Raw genomic sequence first — 15,787 nt, 5'->3', positions numbered from 1 at the left:
TGCCCGAACTACATGGATATCCTTAAACCTCTTTTTTCATTAGAAAATGGCGGCTGGAAGCCGTAATGGTGGCCGACGGCTGAGTTATATGGGGTCTCTGGATGATTACGACAACTCGAGCGAAGATGAGAAGAAGAAGAAGAACACTTCTAAGTAATATGTAGTTGAATTGTTACCCATCATTTCATGAGTGGAAATGTGATGTTGACCGGTGAATTTTTGCAGACCGCAGGAGGAAGGGTGGGGCTGGGATCTCTTCAGACACTATCCTCCGAAAACGAAAACTGGATCTAATGCTGATATGAGTTTCTACCAGAATGCTATTAAGGCACTCAAAGTGGTGACATACTTGATTTTATTTACACTTGTCCTTGGTGGCGGAGTGTTTGCCAAATCAAGTATCTTACTCGCAACTGCTCAAATTGAGGAGGGAACACCAGTCAAGTACTGCGATTATAAGAGCCGTAATTCTTAATTATTGGATATTTACTGCTTACGGCCGTGGGTGAAGCGATCGAGAGAAGGGTGATTCGTGTATTACGCAAGTAATTTTTTTTGGGAATTCGGTTTCGAGGTCGCGCTATGAGCGCATCGCCGCACTTTTCCCGATTTTTTTAATTACACCGCAGTAAAGCCTCAGAAAATTTTGAAAAAATTTGACATCTCATTTTGAACTGCCTAGAAGCCTTATTAATGAAAATATCCGTCAAAAATATCATAAGTAGTTGGATTTTCAAATTTTTATTCCGAACCTCTGGGCCGTGTACCGTGTATGAGGTAAATTTTCAGAAAAACATGGCAACTTTGAGCTTGAACGTATAATTAAGGGTAACACTGAACATAAAAAATCTCACAGAATTTCTTCAAGTGTACGATCTATTATAGATGACTTTTAATTTTTTTCGAATTTTTCCTAGATCTTTCAAATTTTTCATTATCCTATTCTAAAAATGTTGATCTATGATGGTGTGGTGTGGCGCGACCAACGGAATGCTAATGAATTAAATTGAATGGTTTTACCCCTCAGGCACACCGCGACATAAGAACCCCGAAGTTTATTCGCTCTTAACTTTCAAATTTATTGGTAAAACGTTTTGGGATAAAATGGTAACGACGACTGTACTCATTGTATATGACAAAATATTTTGATTTTTTCTCTCCACGGTTTTTAAATAATCATCGTTTATAGGTGCCAAAGCATTCTTTGTTGATGTGTTTGGAAATCAAGACACTTGCAACGCGCTGGTAATGCATTTGTGTCTGGCGAATAAATTTTGAAAAAATCCGCCGCAATATTTAAAACCAGATATCGGCAGAATCATAAATCTTTTATGAAGTTAAATTTGGAAGAAGTCAATAGCTAATAATACTCATCAGTTTTAAATTATTAAATTAGTCGTCAATTGAATATCCAAATTCTGAATTATTTTATAGATCAATAATTGAGTTCGGAAAATTGACGATTATTTGGCTAGTCACAAATTCCTTTCAAGAAATCTAAAAATATTTGCCCAACAGTCAATTTACAATCCCATATTTTCCATTATTCAATTTACAATTCCGTATTTTAATTGTTTAATTCGTAGTCAATTGAAAATGAAAAATAATCAATTATTTAATCATTTTCAAATTTTTCACTTAATTATTACTAAAACTAATAATTGATAAACTAATAAACTAATTAGTTTGAAGAATCGGAATGCTACAGTTTTGATAAGAAGACGATCCCCAATAAGATAAACCTAAGATCGCCTTGATAGGTTGGTTCCAAGTAAAAATAGCATTCTATCAGTTTTTATTCATCTTCATCAGTGTAATTAAGCCCTCAAAAGTAGGGAGCCTCGAATCGAGTTAACATTTTTCCAAAGACGACATTTTGAAACTAAGCTATCTATCTTTATGATTTTTTTTTACAGAATCGAAATAACTTCATAATTACGGAAGATGATGAAATTTTTCTGCCGCGGGGTGAGGGTATCTTGAGTACTTAAGATGTCCTTGAGTACTTCCTGATGTCATAAAATTATATATTTGGCTCCACCACTTCCCCCCCCCCCNCGAATTTTTCCAGGACAGTCATTTTCAGAGAGTCCAAGTCTATCCTCAAAAATTACAGTGATGTTGAACAATCTGATTATTATGCTACATATGACCTTGACAAAATGTTCTCCGATATCTTCCGGATTTTACAAATTGGCGATTTTCTCAGGTAAAGAAAATTGGAATAATTCCAAATGTTAATAATTATTATTGGAGTTTCTTCGAGGTCATATGCAGAAGAATATTCTTATAGATCACCATAATTCTCACGCTTGGAACTGATTTCGGAGCACCTGGAAATGACTGGCCTGGAGAACTGCGTTCCAAAAGAGATATTTTCTTCTACTAAGAATATGAAAAAGATATCACCAATAACATTTTCTTGGAAGGAATAAATTTTTTTCTCAGTGTATGCTTATTTAATATTTAGATAGCCCGAAATGAGTCAATCTCAGGATTAATTTCTGATGAATATCTCTGCATTCAAAGAAAAATATCCTCTTTCTCTTGGATTTCAAGATATCTTCCAAAAAATGATCTTCGCGGAAAACCGAATCACCGCTTTTATCGCGATCTCATTCGCTTGAGTTTAAAATGAAATAACAATCTCGTGAATGACGTTGAAGTTATAGCTAAGGGATCTCTGTCCCCGAATAAAACGGCTACTATAAGTGAAGATGGTAGGATTTACTGGTACTGGTGTGTGATCCTGGCATTTTTCGTCCCGGAAGTCATGACCCTCCTGAGAACAGTCTATCAACTTCTATTCAAGAAGAAAAAAATTCCGTTCTTCCTTGACATCTTGTTCGCCGCCGTCGTGGAGAGTTTTCATGCTGCAGCAATGGCGCTGCTCTTTCTGCTTGTCATACCGGAGATGGATTCGTTGTTGGCAGCAGCTGTCACCAGCTGCACTTGCTTCATTCCTGCTGTTCTCGGTAACAGGAGATCTCATTCGTCATGTCGTCAAAAGTAAGCAATGAATCACAAAGAATTTATGTCACTCAGGGCTCCTATCGAGGACGAAAATTGAGGACAGCTCAAGTCGGTATCACATTCTGATGATGGTTGGAGACATAATCGCTGTCATCGCCCAACTAAGCGGAATCATCCTCCTTCCCATCGTTGATCGCATCGGCGAAACGGCAAGCTGGTGGTTACCCGCAGTTTTAATCTTCGCTTCGTGCAGATGGTGGCTCAACTACGTATCCCCGAGAAGTACATTGGGTACGTCAACAGACAAAACCATCTGACCCTTCAGCATTCAATCCTGATACGATTTAATCCAATTTCAGGCCTGATCAGATTCCTCTCGAACATGAAGGATCGTCTTGAATTATCCCGAGGTATCGTCCAAGGGATGACAGCACTTTGCAGGATAACAGTCTTCTTTGGAACCTCCTTAATCATCATTCACATCAAAGGGATCGAAGTGGAAAAGTTCTTTGGTGGCTTTCCTGGGAAAGCAACCTACCTCGTCAATGTAAGCAATGTGCGTTCCGCAGAGACAGAAAGCTCAGAAAGCTCTGGACAAGAAGAAATTTTTCCCGTTAGCTCTTCCATACCTCTATTTGTATTTCTTGTCCACGTGGTTGCATCCTTCAGCGCGCATTTCGCAGGTACGAATGGCTGAACAAATGTCAATCAAATTGACTGATATCGACTGATTAATTGATTGGCTAATATTCAAATCCTTCATTCAACCATTGATGATATTACTAATGGATTCTTTGGTCATATTATGATTACACATATGTACACATATTATGAAGGAGGGATGCTATACGCTATCCTTTCACCCTTTCACTCTTGAGTTTATTTCCATAATACAACAGATTTTCCGTTTTTCCAGGGGGAAACTCGACTTTAACCAAAATCGAATTTTTTAAGGGTCACGAGGGTCAAAGTGTCAGATCTTGGATTTTTCCAAGGGGAAAGTCGACTTTTGTCAAAATCGAATTTTTTAGCCGGGTGAACGTTGATTCCAACTATTTGAGCAACGGGCTATTCAGAACTCTCAAAAGTATGTGGAAAAAGTGAAAACTGAAAAAGTTTTTTTTTTCAGATTTTCAAAGAGTCAGATTTTCCGTTTTTGCGGGGGGAAAGTCGACTTTCGCCAATATCGAATTTTTTAGCCGGGTGAACGTTGATTCCAACTATTTAAACGACGGGCAATTCAGAACGCTCAAAAGTATCCTATCGTAAAAAGGAGTAAAGAAATCGATCCCGAAATATTCCGAAAATCACTACACCACAGGCTGGGTTCGAATCTCAACCTCGTCAATTCCGATATTTATAAGGATAAAAGCTGAGACTTAGCGTGGCAAGGGGTGAAACCGATAAGTCCAGTGGCATGGTATAGACCTACCTATCTAGATGATGTGATAGATGTTGCATTATGGAAATAAACTCGTCTTTACAGGATTCGGTTAGCGTCATTGGTTATTTCATATAGCAACATTGAAGGTGAAAGGATAGTATATAGCATCTCTCTTTCATAATATGTGTATACATATATGACCGTAATATGGCCAAAGAATCTATTCGCAATCGATTGCCTGTTCTTCTAGGCGAATGTGCGAGTCGATCGCTGATGCAGAAATTTGGTCTAGCCTTGCCAGTGAGTCTCACAGTTCCATCAACAATAGTCTTCATCTTCGTCTTATCAGTAATCCGTGAAGGAAATGTTTGTGCGTTGCACGGGTTTCTCCCTGACTACATCTTTTTCAAATTGTATGAACACATCGATTCGGCATCGGATCTGTTGTCCCACTGGGAGCACTGGTTATGGATCCCCTGGTTGTTTTCCCAAGGCTGGGTGACAATGCACATCTGGACGCCTCATTGCGAGAGGCTCGCCAAAACACATCGGCTATTCGTAGTCTCTTCCTACGACTCCCTGATAATTGATCAGTCCCTCATGCTGAGTAGAAGGCGCGACGAGCCCGCGGAGATTGAAGATACCAAGATGAACGATCGTGTGACCAAGATTTACGTCTGTGCGACGATGTGGCACGAGCAGGCGGACGAGATGATGAAGTTCATCAACAGTGTCATTAAACTCGATCTGTACAGATCGGCCACCAAATTCACTCAGAACAGGTATAAAGTACAGATGGACGACTACTACGAGCTGGAGACCCACGTCTACTTCGATGATGCCTTCCAATGCATGCATGGATGTGAATCCGGCAAGCCTTGTCACCACAGTGAGAACGAGACTCACGTGAATTGGTACGTGAAGGAGTTTATCAAGGCGATGGAGAGCTCCATCACGAAGCTGGGGTATGTGGCGTCCCCTCCGATGAAGTATCCCGCGCCCTACGGTGGCCGGCTGGAGTGGATGCTGCCAGGTAAGACTCCGCTGACCGTTCATTTGAAGGACAAGAACAAAATTCGACACAGGAAACGATGGAGTCAGGTGATGTACATGTACTACCTCCTCGGCTATCGCCTGATGGACCATCCCAATTACTCCGTTGAGCGGAAGGAAGCAATGGCGGAGCACACCTTCCTCTTAACCCTGGACGGCGACATAGACTTCGACCCCTCCGCCCTGATCGTCCTCCTTCACCTGATGAAGCGTGACAAGGAACTCGGGGCAGCTTGCGGCAGGATCCACCCGATGGGCACGGGCCCCATGGTCTGGTACCAGATGTTCGAGTACGCGATAGGTCACTGGCTCCAGAAATCCACAGAACACGTCATTGGAAGCGTCCTTTGCAGCCCTGGGGCGTTCTCTCTCTTTCGCGCCCAAACCCTGATGCAGGACAACGTTATGAGGAAGTACGCAACGGTGTCTAGTGAGGCTAGACACTACGTCCAATATGATCAAGGGGAGGATCGCTGGCTGTGTACCCTGATCCTCCAGGCTGGAGGGAGAGTCGAGTACTGCGCGGCGTCGGACTCGTACACCCACGCCCCAGAGACCTTCAACGAGTTCTTCAATCAGAGAAGAAGATGGATTCCCTCAACAATGGCCAATATGTTTGATCTACTGAGCACATCGAAACAAACCAGAAAGCTCAACGAGAACTTCTCCTGGCCGTTTGTCGTGTACGAGTGGATCCTCATGGGATCGACAGTCCTAGGTCCAGGCACCATCTTCCTCATGCTCGTGGGGGCTTTTGTGGCTGCCTTCAGGATCGACAATTGGACAAGCTTCTCGTACAACTTGGTACCCATCGTTATCTTCGTCATCGTATGCTTCTTCTGCAAAGAGAAGACTCAACTCTTAGTCGCCGGCATCATCTCCGCTTTCTACGGCCTCGTGATGGTAGTTGTTCTCGTCGGGATCATGATACAGATCACGGAGGATGGGTGGGTCGCACCCTCAACAATTCTATTTTGTGTTGTTGCGATACAGTTAGTCGTGGCTGGCCTGCTGCATCCTCAGGAGCTGATCTGTCTAGTCTGTGGAATCATTTATTATATAACAGTGCCCTCTATGTATATGCTGTTGATAATCTACTCGCTATTCAATTTGAATAATGTGAGCTGGGGGACGAGAGAGTCGAAACCAGTGGCTGCTAAGAATTCTGATCAAGACGACGATGACACCGACCAGGAAAAGCCTCCAAACGATTCGGAGAAGGAAGTTAAAGACAAGGGAGCGATTGACTTCTCGTTTGCCGGATTATTCAGGTGTATTCTCTGCACACACAATGAGGAATCCCCCACGGACAAGAAGCTGGAGACCATCAGCCAGTCTTTGAATCACATTGAGAAGCGGCTGCAGATGCTGGAGGGGGGTGAGAACCCGAGTCCGTTGGGCAGAAGACATGAAGAGAAAAAGGTGACCTATCAGAAGGAGAAAAAGGCGGACTATGAGAAACCAAAGGACCCCGAGATTATTCTGCAAGGCCATTCAGACTCCGAGGAGGAGACGATCGGAGACAAATCAGGAACGTTCTTGGTTTCGCCCTATTGGATTCGCGATAAGGATCTGAGTAAAGGGAGAGTTGAGTTTTTAACTAGAGAAGAGGAGGTCTTCTGGGAGAGGCTCATCAGGAAGTATCTTTATCCCATTGAAGAGGATAGAACGCAGCTCGCGATGAATGCGGAAGCGCTCAAAGGTCTTCGCAACGAGTTTCTCTTCAAGTTCTTTATGATTAATGGGCTGTTTGTACTGGCTGTGTTTGTCATGCAGTTGAAGAAGGATATTCTGCATCTGGAGTGGCCGCTGGGGCAGAAGTTTAATGTTACCTTTGCTGCGACCGAACAGACTGTCCATCTTCACAAGAGTTATCTTAAACTGGAGCCTATTGGGTGTCTCTTTATCATTGGGTTCGTGGGGATTCTGATGCTTCAGTTCATGGCGATGTTGGTGCATCGGTTCAACACGTTCTGCCATGTGCTTGCTAATACCTCTTTGGAGCTATCACGGTGCTGCAGGGTAAGGAAGGTTCCATGAATATTTATCATCATGAATTTAATGATACATCCACTGAGCGTAACAAATGATTTCACTTGCTCTTAAAACTTCTTTAAAAAGCCAATCGTCTATCTTTTGGTCGGTGTTCACCTATTGGTCTGGTTATCCCATTTAGCTAATTGAGTCCGACTCAATTTTCTTGTTGCTTTCAATTCTTATTGTCGTTAAATGACAAAATAATTCATTTTCCTCGAAAAATTCTTTGGAGTAGTTATATGTACCAATTACCGTCCTGTCACCGTAAGTAATGATTCCAGACTCATTATTTATGATGATTCACTTCCTCATTCTTCACAGTCGAAAAATTCAGAAGAACTGCCTCTCAAGAGTCAAGCCAATGAAATTGTCAAGGGTCTTCAACGACTAGCTCAGAACAACGCACACCCTATTACTCCTCCGGGTTCTCAGCCAGCTGCACAGCCCAACAAACGAAAGACCATTCATGCGCTCATATTAAAGGAGAACAAGACGACACTGGCTGCTGATTTCGACACGGTATTCCAGCAGAATCTGCAGGAGCCGTCGGCAAATCACAGGCTGACGTCCATGGGCGTCTCGGAACACGTTCTCAAGGCCTTTGAACGCCGAAGGACAACATTCGTCGAACGGAAATCCCAGTTGAAACACGCCAATTCGAGCAACATCTATGAGGATCCAGAGGGCGCCAGGAAACAAACTTTCTACAACCCAATACCCTCGGGGAATCCCCATACTTACGACAATCCAGTGTTCATCCCTGACGACGGAACGTCGCCGATTCAGCTGCGGCGGAAGCCGTAAAACTCCGAAGACTAAACGACTCCATGAAATAGAGTCGAAAAAAAGTTGAAAAATATTTGCTATTGAGGCTGTTAGAATGTTTTGAAGATTTTGAGTTTTTTCTGTGATTTTGGCTTGTTCCAAATTGGCGCCAATATCTCAGCGGAATTTCAAGCAGTCAAGTCGCCCGTTGGAGCGCTCAAAGAACATGAAATAGCTCTTTAAAATGAGACGTCATACATAGCATTATCTTCAGTTCGACGCGGTTCATACGAGAAAACGTTTTTTTTTTCAATCGTTAATCACCCAAAAACCTAGATTTTCAAAAATCTGAAATTTTCATCAAAAATTGTCAATAAAATGATGAGAATTTTGGCGCCAATTAGAGTTTGTCTTTCGCCGTAGTTCGGCGGTTATTAACTTTTTCCGCGAGAAAAGTATTGAGAATGACTGAAAATCTCTATTATTCATGCAATCATCCCACAAATATGTGAATATTCAATCAAATATTAGCAGATGGTGGAACTTAGACTAATGAGTAATAGAAGATATAATATCTTTTATTGTTTATCTCTTTCCATTGCATAATTAGAGAAATAAGCACTTTTCACTCACAAAATCATACTGAAGACGAGTAGTAGAAGATATAATAAGTTCATTTTTCTAGAATATTGATGCATAATACTTCCCTTATTTTTCAATAATTACGGGTATTGATCTGGTCGCTTTAAAAATGAGAGAGAATTGATCAAGGATTCAATATTATTCATTATGCATGCATATTACCCGGCATTCCATCAAAAATTATTCCAGTAAACGTGAAAAATTGCTCAATATTACGTATAATTTTTCTGTAGCGGAGAATGATTTTCCATTCGTCCCCGTGACCTTCAGATGGGTGAAAAAAAAACTACTCTACCAGTGCAGGAAATTTTACTGTACAAGAGGATAATTTTTGCATCCATAGATGTTTTTTTTACCGAAGGAATCGTAAAATATCATCCACAAACTTTTCGTACTTTTCGTAGAGTAAAATTTGCTACGATTTTCTAGGTAATTTTTATCCAACTTTTCTCTGTCCCTAATTTCCAAATCCAAAAATTGGAAATCAATAAAACTACATTATTTTTGATAATAATCATTCATGTACTTTATTGTAATATCAATTATATACAAATTTAAAATTGCCTCACTGAATTTCCTAAACACACCTCCCCCGATCTTAAATGTATATTACACTGGATTTTATATTTTCTCCTAACCACATTTCAACCTCTCGTTCTCATCACTCGTTAGTCAAGTGCACTCTCAATTCATTACCGAATTGTTCAGTTCAATCGCTGAACCAATTTTTAGTTTCATTTATTTACCATCTCTCTCTATGTACAATAATTATCTAAAAATTGAATTAAAACAGTCAATTGGACGTGTGGCTTCTCGAAAAATTGGAGAAGAATTCTTCATCTTTTTCGATGAAGCCGTGTCATTCGTCTAAATCCAATGAATCCACCCCTCCCATCGAAATTGAACGACAAAAAATATTGAAGTGCAGTGTCGCCTCGATTTGTCCTCCTCTACCTACGTTTTTTTTTCTTCACTTCTTTTTTATTCATTGAAATTTCATTGGCAGTATCGAGTGCATTAATGCAAGTCTCGTGTGGGCGATGAACAGGGTATACGTAAGAATAGTATTTGCATTTGTTCAGGGCATTTAATTCCTCTCTTTGCATTGAGCATTGGCACGTAGTGCTGAAAATACAAACGAACTCTCTTTCCACAATCGAGGCGCTCCATTTTTTGCTCCATAAGCTTTTCTAATTCCATTTCATTGTTGAACTTACTCGGAATAAAAGCATAATTGATAATTAAGTTCGAATAATTTTGAGGGGAAAGACGCTGATCAATGATTTTAAAAAATTGTGTAAATTCACGGACAAACAAATTTGATAGAAAAACTTGACGAATTCATTAGAAAATTCTATTGAATTCAATAGAAAACTTCAATAGAATTCGATTTTTTTATATAACTCATTCTCTTCAGATATTTTCTGTAGAATTTCCGCGGCTTAAATTTTTTTATTCTATTTTTCTTTTCTTCTCATCACGGAAATGAAACAAAAAAACTTGGAAAATTTCAGCTGAGGAAATTTTATAGAAAATATCTGAATAGAATCAGTTATGTAGACAAATCGAATTCTATTGACTTTTTGCATTGAACATGTCAATAGAATCGGCCAGAAATTTTTTCATCCGTGTCATTTCAGGCAGGTTTGATTGAACGAAAATTGAATTTCCTTAGCCCTTCCCCCAATCCTCCCAAGATAATTTCGAAAAATCTGTCAACTGAGTGAAAATTCCATTCAATTCCCGATCTCCATTATTAAAATTTCAATTCAATTATCAACAAAGTAGATATATACAATTCCTTACATTGAAAAATTGAAATATAATTCCTCAAAAATAAACAACACGTCGAAATGAATGTTCACAAAATGTTTCTCAATTCGAGTTATATATGTATATTTCTCTCTCGAACTTTCTCTCATCATTCTCGGATCATTCTCTCAGTTTGAGGGCGGACCGCGGTGAAATTTGAAAGTCAGGTACTTATTTTTTGTAGTCAAAAAATGAGAAAGAATCAAGTTTCAATTTTTTCCAATGACGACGGGCAGCTGTACAAGCATAAAATCCTAAAAATATTTCCTTTACCACAGGTAAGAAAAAATTCAATAGATTTAGAATTTCTGTTTAAATGTTTCTCTTGAGATTTATTCTATAAAAATGCTTGGGCATCAATTTTCCAAGTTTTTTCCACTCGGATTCTACAATGCAAAATAAAACAAAATCCAGCAGAAAAACTTGGAAATTTTTGTGCCCAATAATTCTAATGAAAAAATTTAAGAGATAATTCAAACAGAAATTCGAAATCTATTGACTTTTTCTTATTGTATATCCAATAGAATCAGTGCAAAAAACAAATAGAATTTTTCAATAGAATTCCAATAGAAATCCTATAGAAACCCCCATAGAATTCCTATAGAAATCCAATAGAATTTTCTAGTGAATTCGCAAGGTTTTCTATTGAATTTTTCATGCGTGCACACTCTTTAAAATTTTCTTCTGAATTGTTCGGGTTAAATCGTGGCAATTTCTATCATGTGTAATTTCCACTGCATTTTCAGAGAATTTTGTCATTCAAAGATCAAACATTCCATTGATTTTTTATTGAAATGATCAGAAAATCAATAAAACACTTGATTTTTCAGTTCGATTATTCCGCAAAAATTTGGAAAAATCTAGAAAATTCAGGAAAAAATTGAAAATGCATATGATTTCGTTACTGAAAATTCAATGTTCAATGGAATTCATGTTTCATTGAAAATTCAATGAACAAAGTTAAAAATCAATTTTTCTCATTTCTAGAGTATAAAAAATGAATACTAAAATCATCAGCATGGTGAGAACAATCCCCTGCAACTTTCAAATTTACCGCGGTCTCCCCTTAAATTCCCGGAAGAAATAAATATTTTCACGTTTGCCGCAAAAACTCGATAAATAGCCTCCGCGCAACAGTGGCAATCCAATCGTAACAGAATCTCCTATTTTTCCACTTCTTCACGTAGTTCAACAACTGTCTAGATTTATCGTATAACTGTACAAAGCATCGTGTTTCACCGTTGTTACGCGGAAGAAAGTTCTTCGGGTTCTTGTTTTCCATAGAATTTACGATTTTTTTTATTCTTCGATTACTTATATCTATGTACACTGGTGAAAATTCATGGGACAATTGATCTCACATCTCTCACACACGCATAATTTCATAAATCCATTCAATAGAGATGTGATGAAACGAGGTACGTCAGCACGAATTGGCGATTCCAGTCTCTGTTTTGATGGATAGATTTAGATCTAAGCAAGACATTGGGTCTACGAATTATTTCCCAGCCCCTAGATTAGATCAATTACGACAACTTTTTGATTTAAAAAAAATCGTTGATGGGAGGAATCATTTTCGAGCGCCATCTATAAGCTATCGAACCTCTCAGTTCGATTCTGGTCTGAATCACCCCAAAAAAATAGTGAATAATAATTTCTTTTGACACGGAGGACTCCCGAATATATTCAGTATATGTAAAAAATTGTTTCAAAATTTTTAAAATAGAAATTTTTATTTTGAGAAAAAAACACGTCCTGGATAATTCGGAAAAAGGCTGAGGATTGATTTGTACCCTCAGTAGAATAATTTTCATGTGGCTGTTCTGTAAAGCTAAACTTAAGCTGCAGTAAAGTCTGAATGAAAAGTGTACAAATTATTTATCGGCCTCTAGATTAAATCAATTGATACACGCGGAGAGAAATGTTCACTAAAAATTACGGAACCCACAATTCGCTCACCGATTACGGAATCGACTCAGAAAATTCAAGTGACGGTATCGAAATTTTTCACAGGAGATTCAGATAAAAATTACGGAACGCTCTGGAAAAATTCCGTGGCAGTTCCGTAAAATTTTCTACAGCCACATTTCGCTATGAAATTACAGAAAAGATACGTAATTTTTATTGAATATTTCTCTCCATGTAGTTGTAATTATACGTGGATACGTCCATGGACTTGCCTTCTTTCTCGAGTTTCCTAGAAACTCCGTGCATTCCCTCGAATTCCCTAGAAACTCCTTGAGTTCTCTCGAATTTTCTAGAAACTCCTTGAATTGCCTCGAATTTTCTAGAAACTCCTTGAATTTTTTCGAAAATTCAAGAAACTTCTCGAATTATTTCGAAACGTCTAGAATTTTCTAGAATTCCCATAGATGGCGCTGCACATGAGGACCTATTCCCAAAATGACTCCCCATATTGAAACCACACTGATAGAAAGGATTAGTTATTGTTAACGACCGGATTTAGTTGGACGCGAGGTTCTATTCAGTCTCACCAACTGTCCATTCATTAATAGTTAACAAATGCACATTTGAGGAGCCTTGTTTCACTCGATTTTCACTTTTCAAGTGAACCATTCGTTAACTATTATCCATTTGGAATATGCATTTGGTCATATTCACCTCTATCATTCGTTAATACTTATCGAATCTCGTTTGGAATAAATGAATCAGTCTATCAGTGCACAGACGTATTCACGTCAAAAAGTTCTGCATGAGAATGTTCTCAGGCCCATTCTATTCCGAAATACTCCGGGGAATCCCAATTGACCCTTTCCAATGTGTAACCTATCCTCACCTAAATCTTTCCCCCACCCCTCGGCGTTGTGACCGCCCACTTCCGTCACAGCGTGAAGTTGCGCAACTTCAGCCCTGGAATCTGTTAATATCTGTTTATGAAAGGGCATTCGGATGCCTCCGGTGGTATTTTCTTGTCTTCAGAGACGGTTCCTCTTCCTCAACTGCTTCTTATCTCATTTCACCACGCCACTATTGCATTCACTCTCCATCACGTGTAACCTAATTATCATTGAACGTTCAGAGTCACCATACCGAGTTTTTTTTACACAATTGTTACACATTCTGATAATCACTATACATTGTTTATTACGAGGTTAGACGCTCCACTAAAATCGTGGCAGAATGAAATTCGTGGGTAAATTGGAGGGGAGGGATAATGAGATGATGAATTTTTATGACCCGAGATGTGGGATTAAATAAGCCGGATTATCGCGTGAATTTCCACGTGCGAGTTGGATGGAAGTGTTTCATCAGAAAGTCAGGAGAAAAATTTACGATGAAAAATACTAATTACGGAGTTGTACAGTCTAGTGCTTCACTAGAGCTAGAACACCCCTTTTGTTGTGAAAAAAGACACATTTAATCCACTTCTCGTGGGATTTCATTCGTAAAATTTCTCTGGTTGTTTTCAATTGAAAAAATTCCATCGATTTCCGATCATTCAGATGAATAATTCATCTACGTTGTTCATTGACTGAATGTATTTGAATAGTGGAGTGATGACAATTCCTTTTCCCATCTCGTTAAATGTTGAATTATCCCTATGAATATGAACTTAACGGGCAAATGTCTCGTCATTTCTTCCTAGAATGACTTATTTCTCTCTCCCCAACAGATTAACCTCACTGAACTCCTCACTCATAAATAGAGTCACGTGATTTGCGATCGCAATGTAGATGGGGGAACCACCAAGTGGTCTCTGAAGGAATTGGTCGAGGGGAGGGGCAGCCAATGAGATCACTGGGTTCTCATTCAGCGCATTGGTCGGCGCCCGCCATTGGTCGGCTCCCTACTATCTCATTAGTTGCGCCCACGAGTAGTTAATATGGAGATTAGGGTTGCGAAAATGTCCGTCTTTTTTTGTTCGTCATATGACAAATTTATGAGGAGCATTTGACACTGATGTGATGTCATATTTTTTTTCTCATAATTTGAGTAGTTGGACGTTGTCACTGACATTTAGATGAAATATGAAGGTCATGTGGAATCTGTGTTACAAAATGTCATAAAATTGAGAAGCCATTACGAATTTTCGGAGAATGTGACATTTTCATTGCGATTTAGTGGAATATGACGCTCATCTATTATCATTTATATTTAGTCATATGACAAAAATTGTCATAAGTGGCATCTGTCATGTGACGGTCGTAAGACGTCACAAAATTTTTGCACATCCCTAATAGAGATTAGGATTGTGAAAATGACCGTCACTTTTTCCATAAAATGATAAATTTAGGACCGTCATGTGACACTCTTGTGACGTCACATTTTTTTGGTCATAATTTGAATAGTTTGGTGTTGTCAGCGCTATTTAGATGAAATATGACGGTCATGTGTTACAGTTGTCATAATTTGGTCATGTGACAAAAAATGTCATAACTGGTATCTGTCATGTCATAAATTTAGGACCGTCATATGACACTCTTGTGACGTCACATTTTTTGGTCATAGTTTGAGTAGTTTGATGTTGTCACTGCTATTCAGATGAAATATGACGGTCACATAGAACCTGTGTCACAAAAAATGTAGTACAATTGCGAAGTCATTATGAAATTGTGAAAAAATTGTTATTTTTATGGCTATTTAGATGGAATATGACAGTCACATAAAGTTTGTGCCACAAAAAAGGTTATAAAATTGAGCAGCTAATCATTAAATTTTGAGTAGTTTGACCTTGTTACTGCTATTTAGCTGAAATATGACGGTTACAGAAAATTTGGGTCACAAAATATGTCATAAAATGGAGAAGTGTTCACGATCTTTTGGCTTTTATGATTTACTTGGGGCATGATGGTCATATGTTAATGCCATCACAACTTGGCCATATGACAAAAATTGCCATCACTTGCACCTGTCACGTGACGCTCACATGACGCGTCACTGACGTGTCACAGAATTTCCCCACATCCCTAACAGAGACCACTCGAATCCTCCCACATCTACCCTGCGATCGCGAATGGATTTTGAAGGCCGTGTGGGATAAAATGATTTGCCTTATGGCAGTAGAAAAACATGTCCACTAGCTGTTAAATCACTGGTCTCTTCCATAATCATAGACGACACTTGAATCCGAGCACAGCCCTAAGAGCCGTTTTCCTAGAG

At 39.1% G+C, this 15,787-nt stretch overlaps 1 protein-coding gene across 1 annotated transcript; it reads left to right on the top strand.

Annotated features, from left to right (window-relative positions):
* The first annotated feature begins 46 nt into the window (after window positions 1-46).
* On the top strand, window positions 47-8,306 carry LOC107036123 (chitin synthase chs-2). Its single transcript, XM_015253864.1, has 7 exons — window positions 47-153; window positions 226-464; window positions 2,673-2,975; window positions 3,046-3,264; window positions 3,333-3,656; window positions 4,608-7,432; window positions 7,769-8,306. Exons 1-7 carry the CDS (start codon window positions 47-49, stop codon window positions 8,249-8,251), a joined length of 4,500 nt encoding a protein of 1,499 aa, XP_015109350.1. The 3' UTR covers window positions 8,252-8,306.
* Window positions 8,307-15,787: the final 7,481 nt, after the last annotated feature.

The sequence above is a fragment of the Diachasma alloeum genome, unplaced genomic scaffold (assembly GCF_001412515.2).
Source record: "Diachasma alloeum isolate Michigan unplaced genomic scaffold, Dall2.0 Dall_scaffold_00206, whole genome shotgun sequence".
NCBI classification, from domain to species: Eukaryota; Metazoa; Arthropoda; class Insecta; order Hymenoptera; family Braconidae; genus Diachasma; species Diachasma alloeum.
Note: the sequence above shows the minus strand (reverse complement) of the source record. Positions and strands in the feature narration are given on the sequence as shown.

Coding starts and splice junctions, on each gene's coding strand:
- LOC107036123 (XM_015253864.1), top strand. CDS start 47: ATGGCGGCTGGAAGCCGTAATGGTGGCCGACGGCTGAGTTATATGGGG. Junction 3,265..3,332: donor ATCCCCGAGAAGTACATTGG/GTACGTCAACAG, acceptor ATCCAATTTCAG/GCCTGATCAGATTCCTCTCG. Junction 7,433..7,768: donor AGCTATCACGGTGCTGCAGG/GTAAGGAAGGTT, acceptor CATTCTTCACAG/TCGAAAAATTCAGAAGAACT.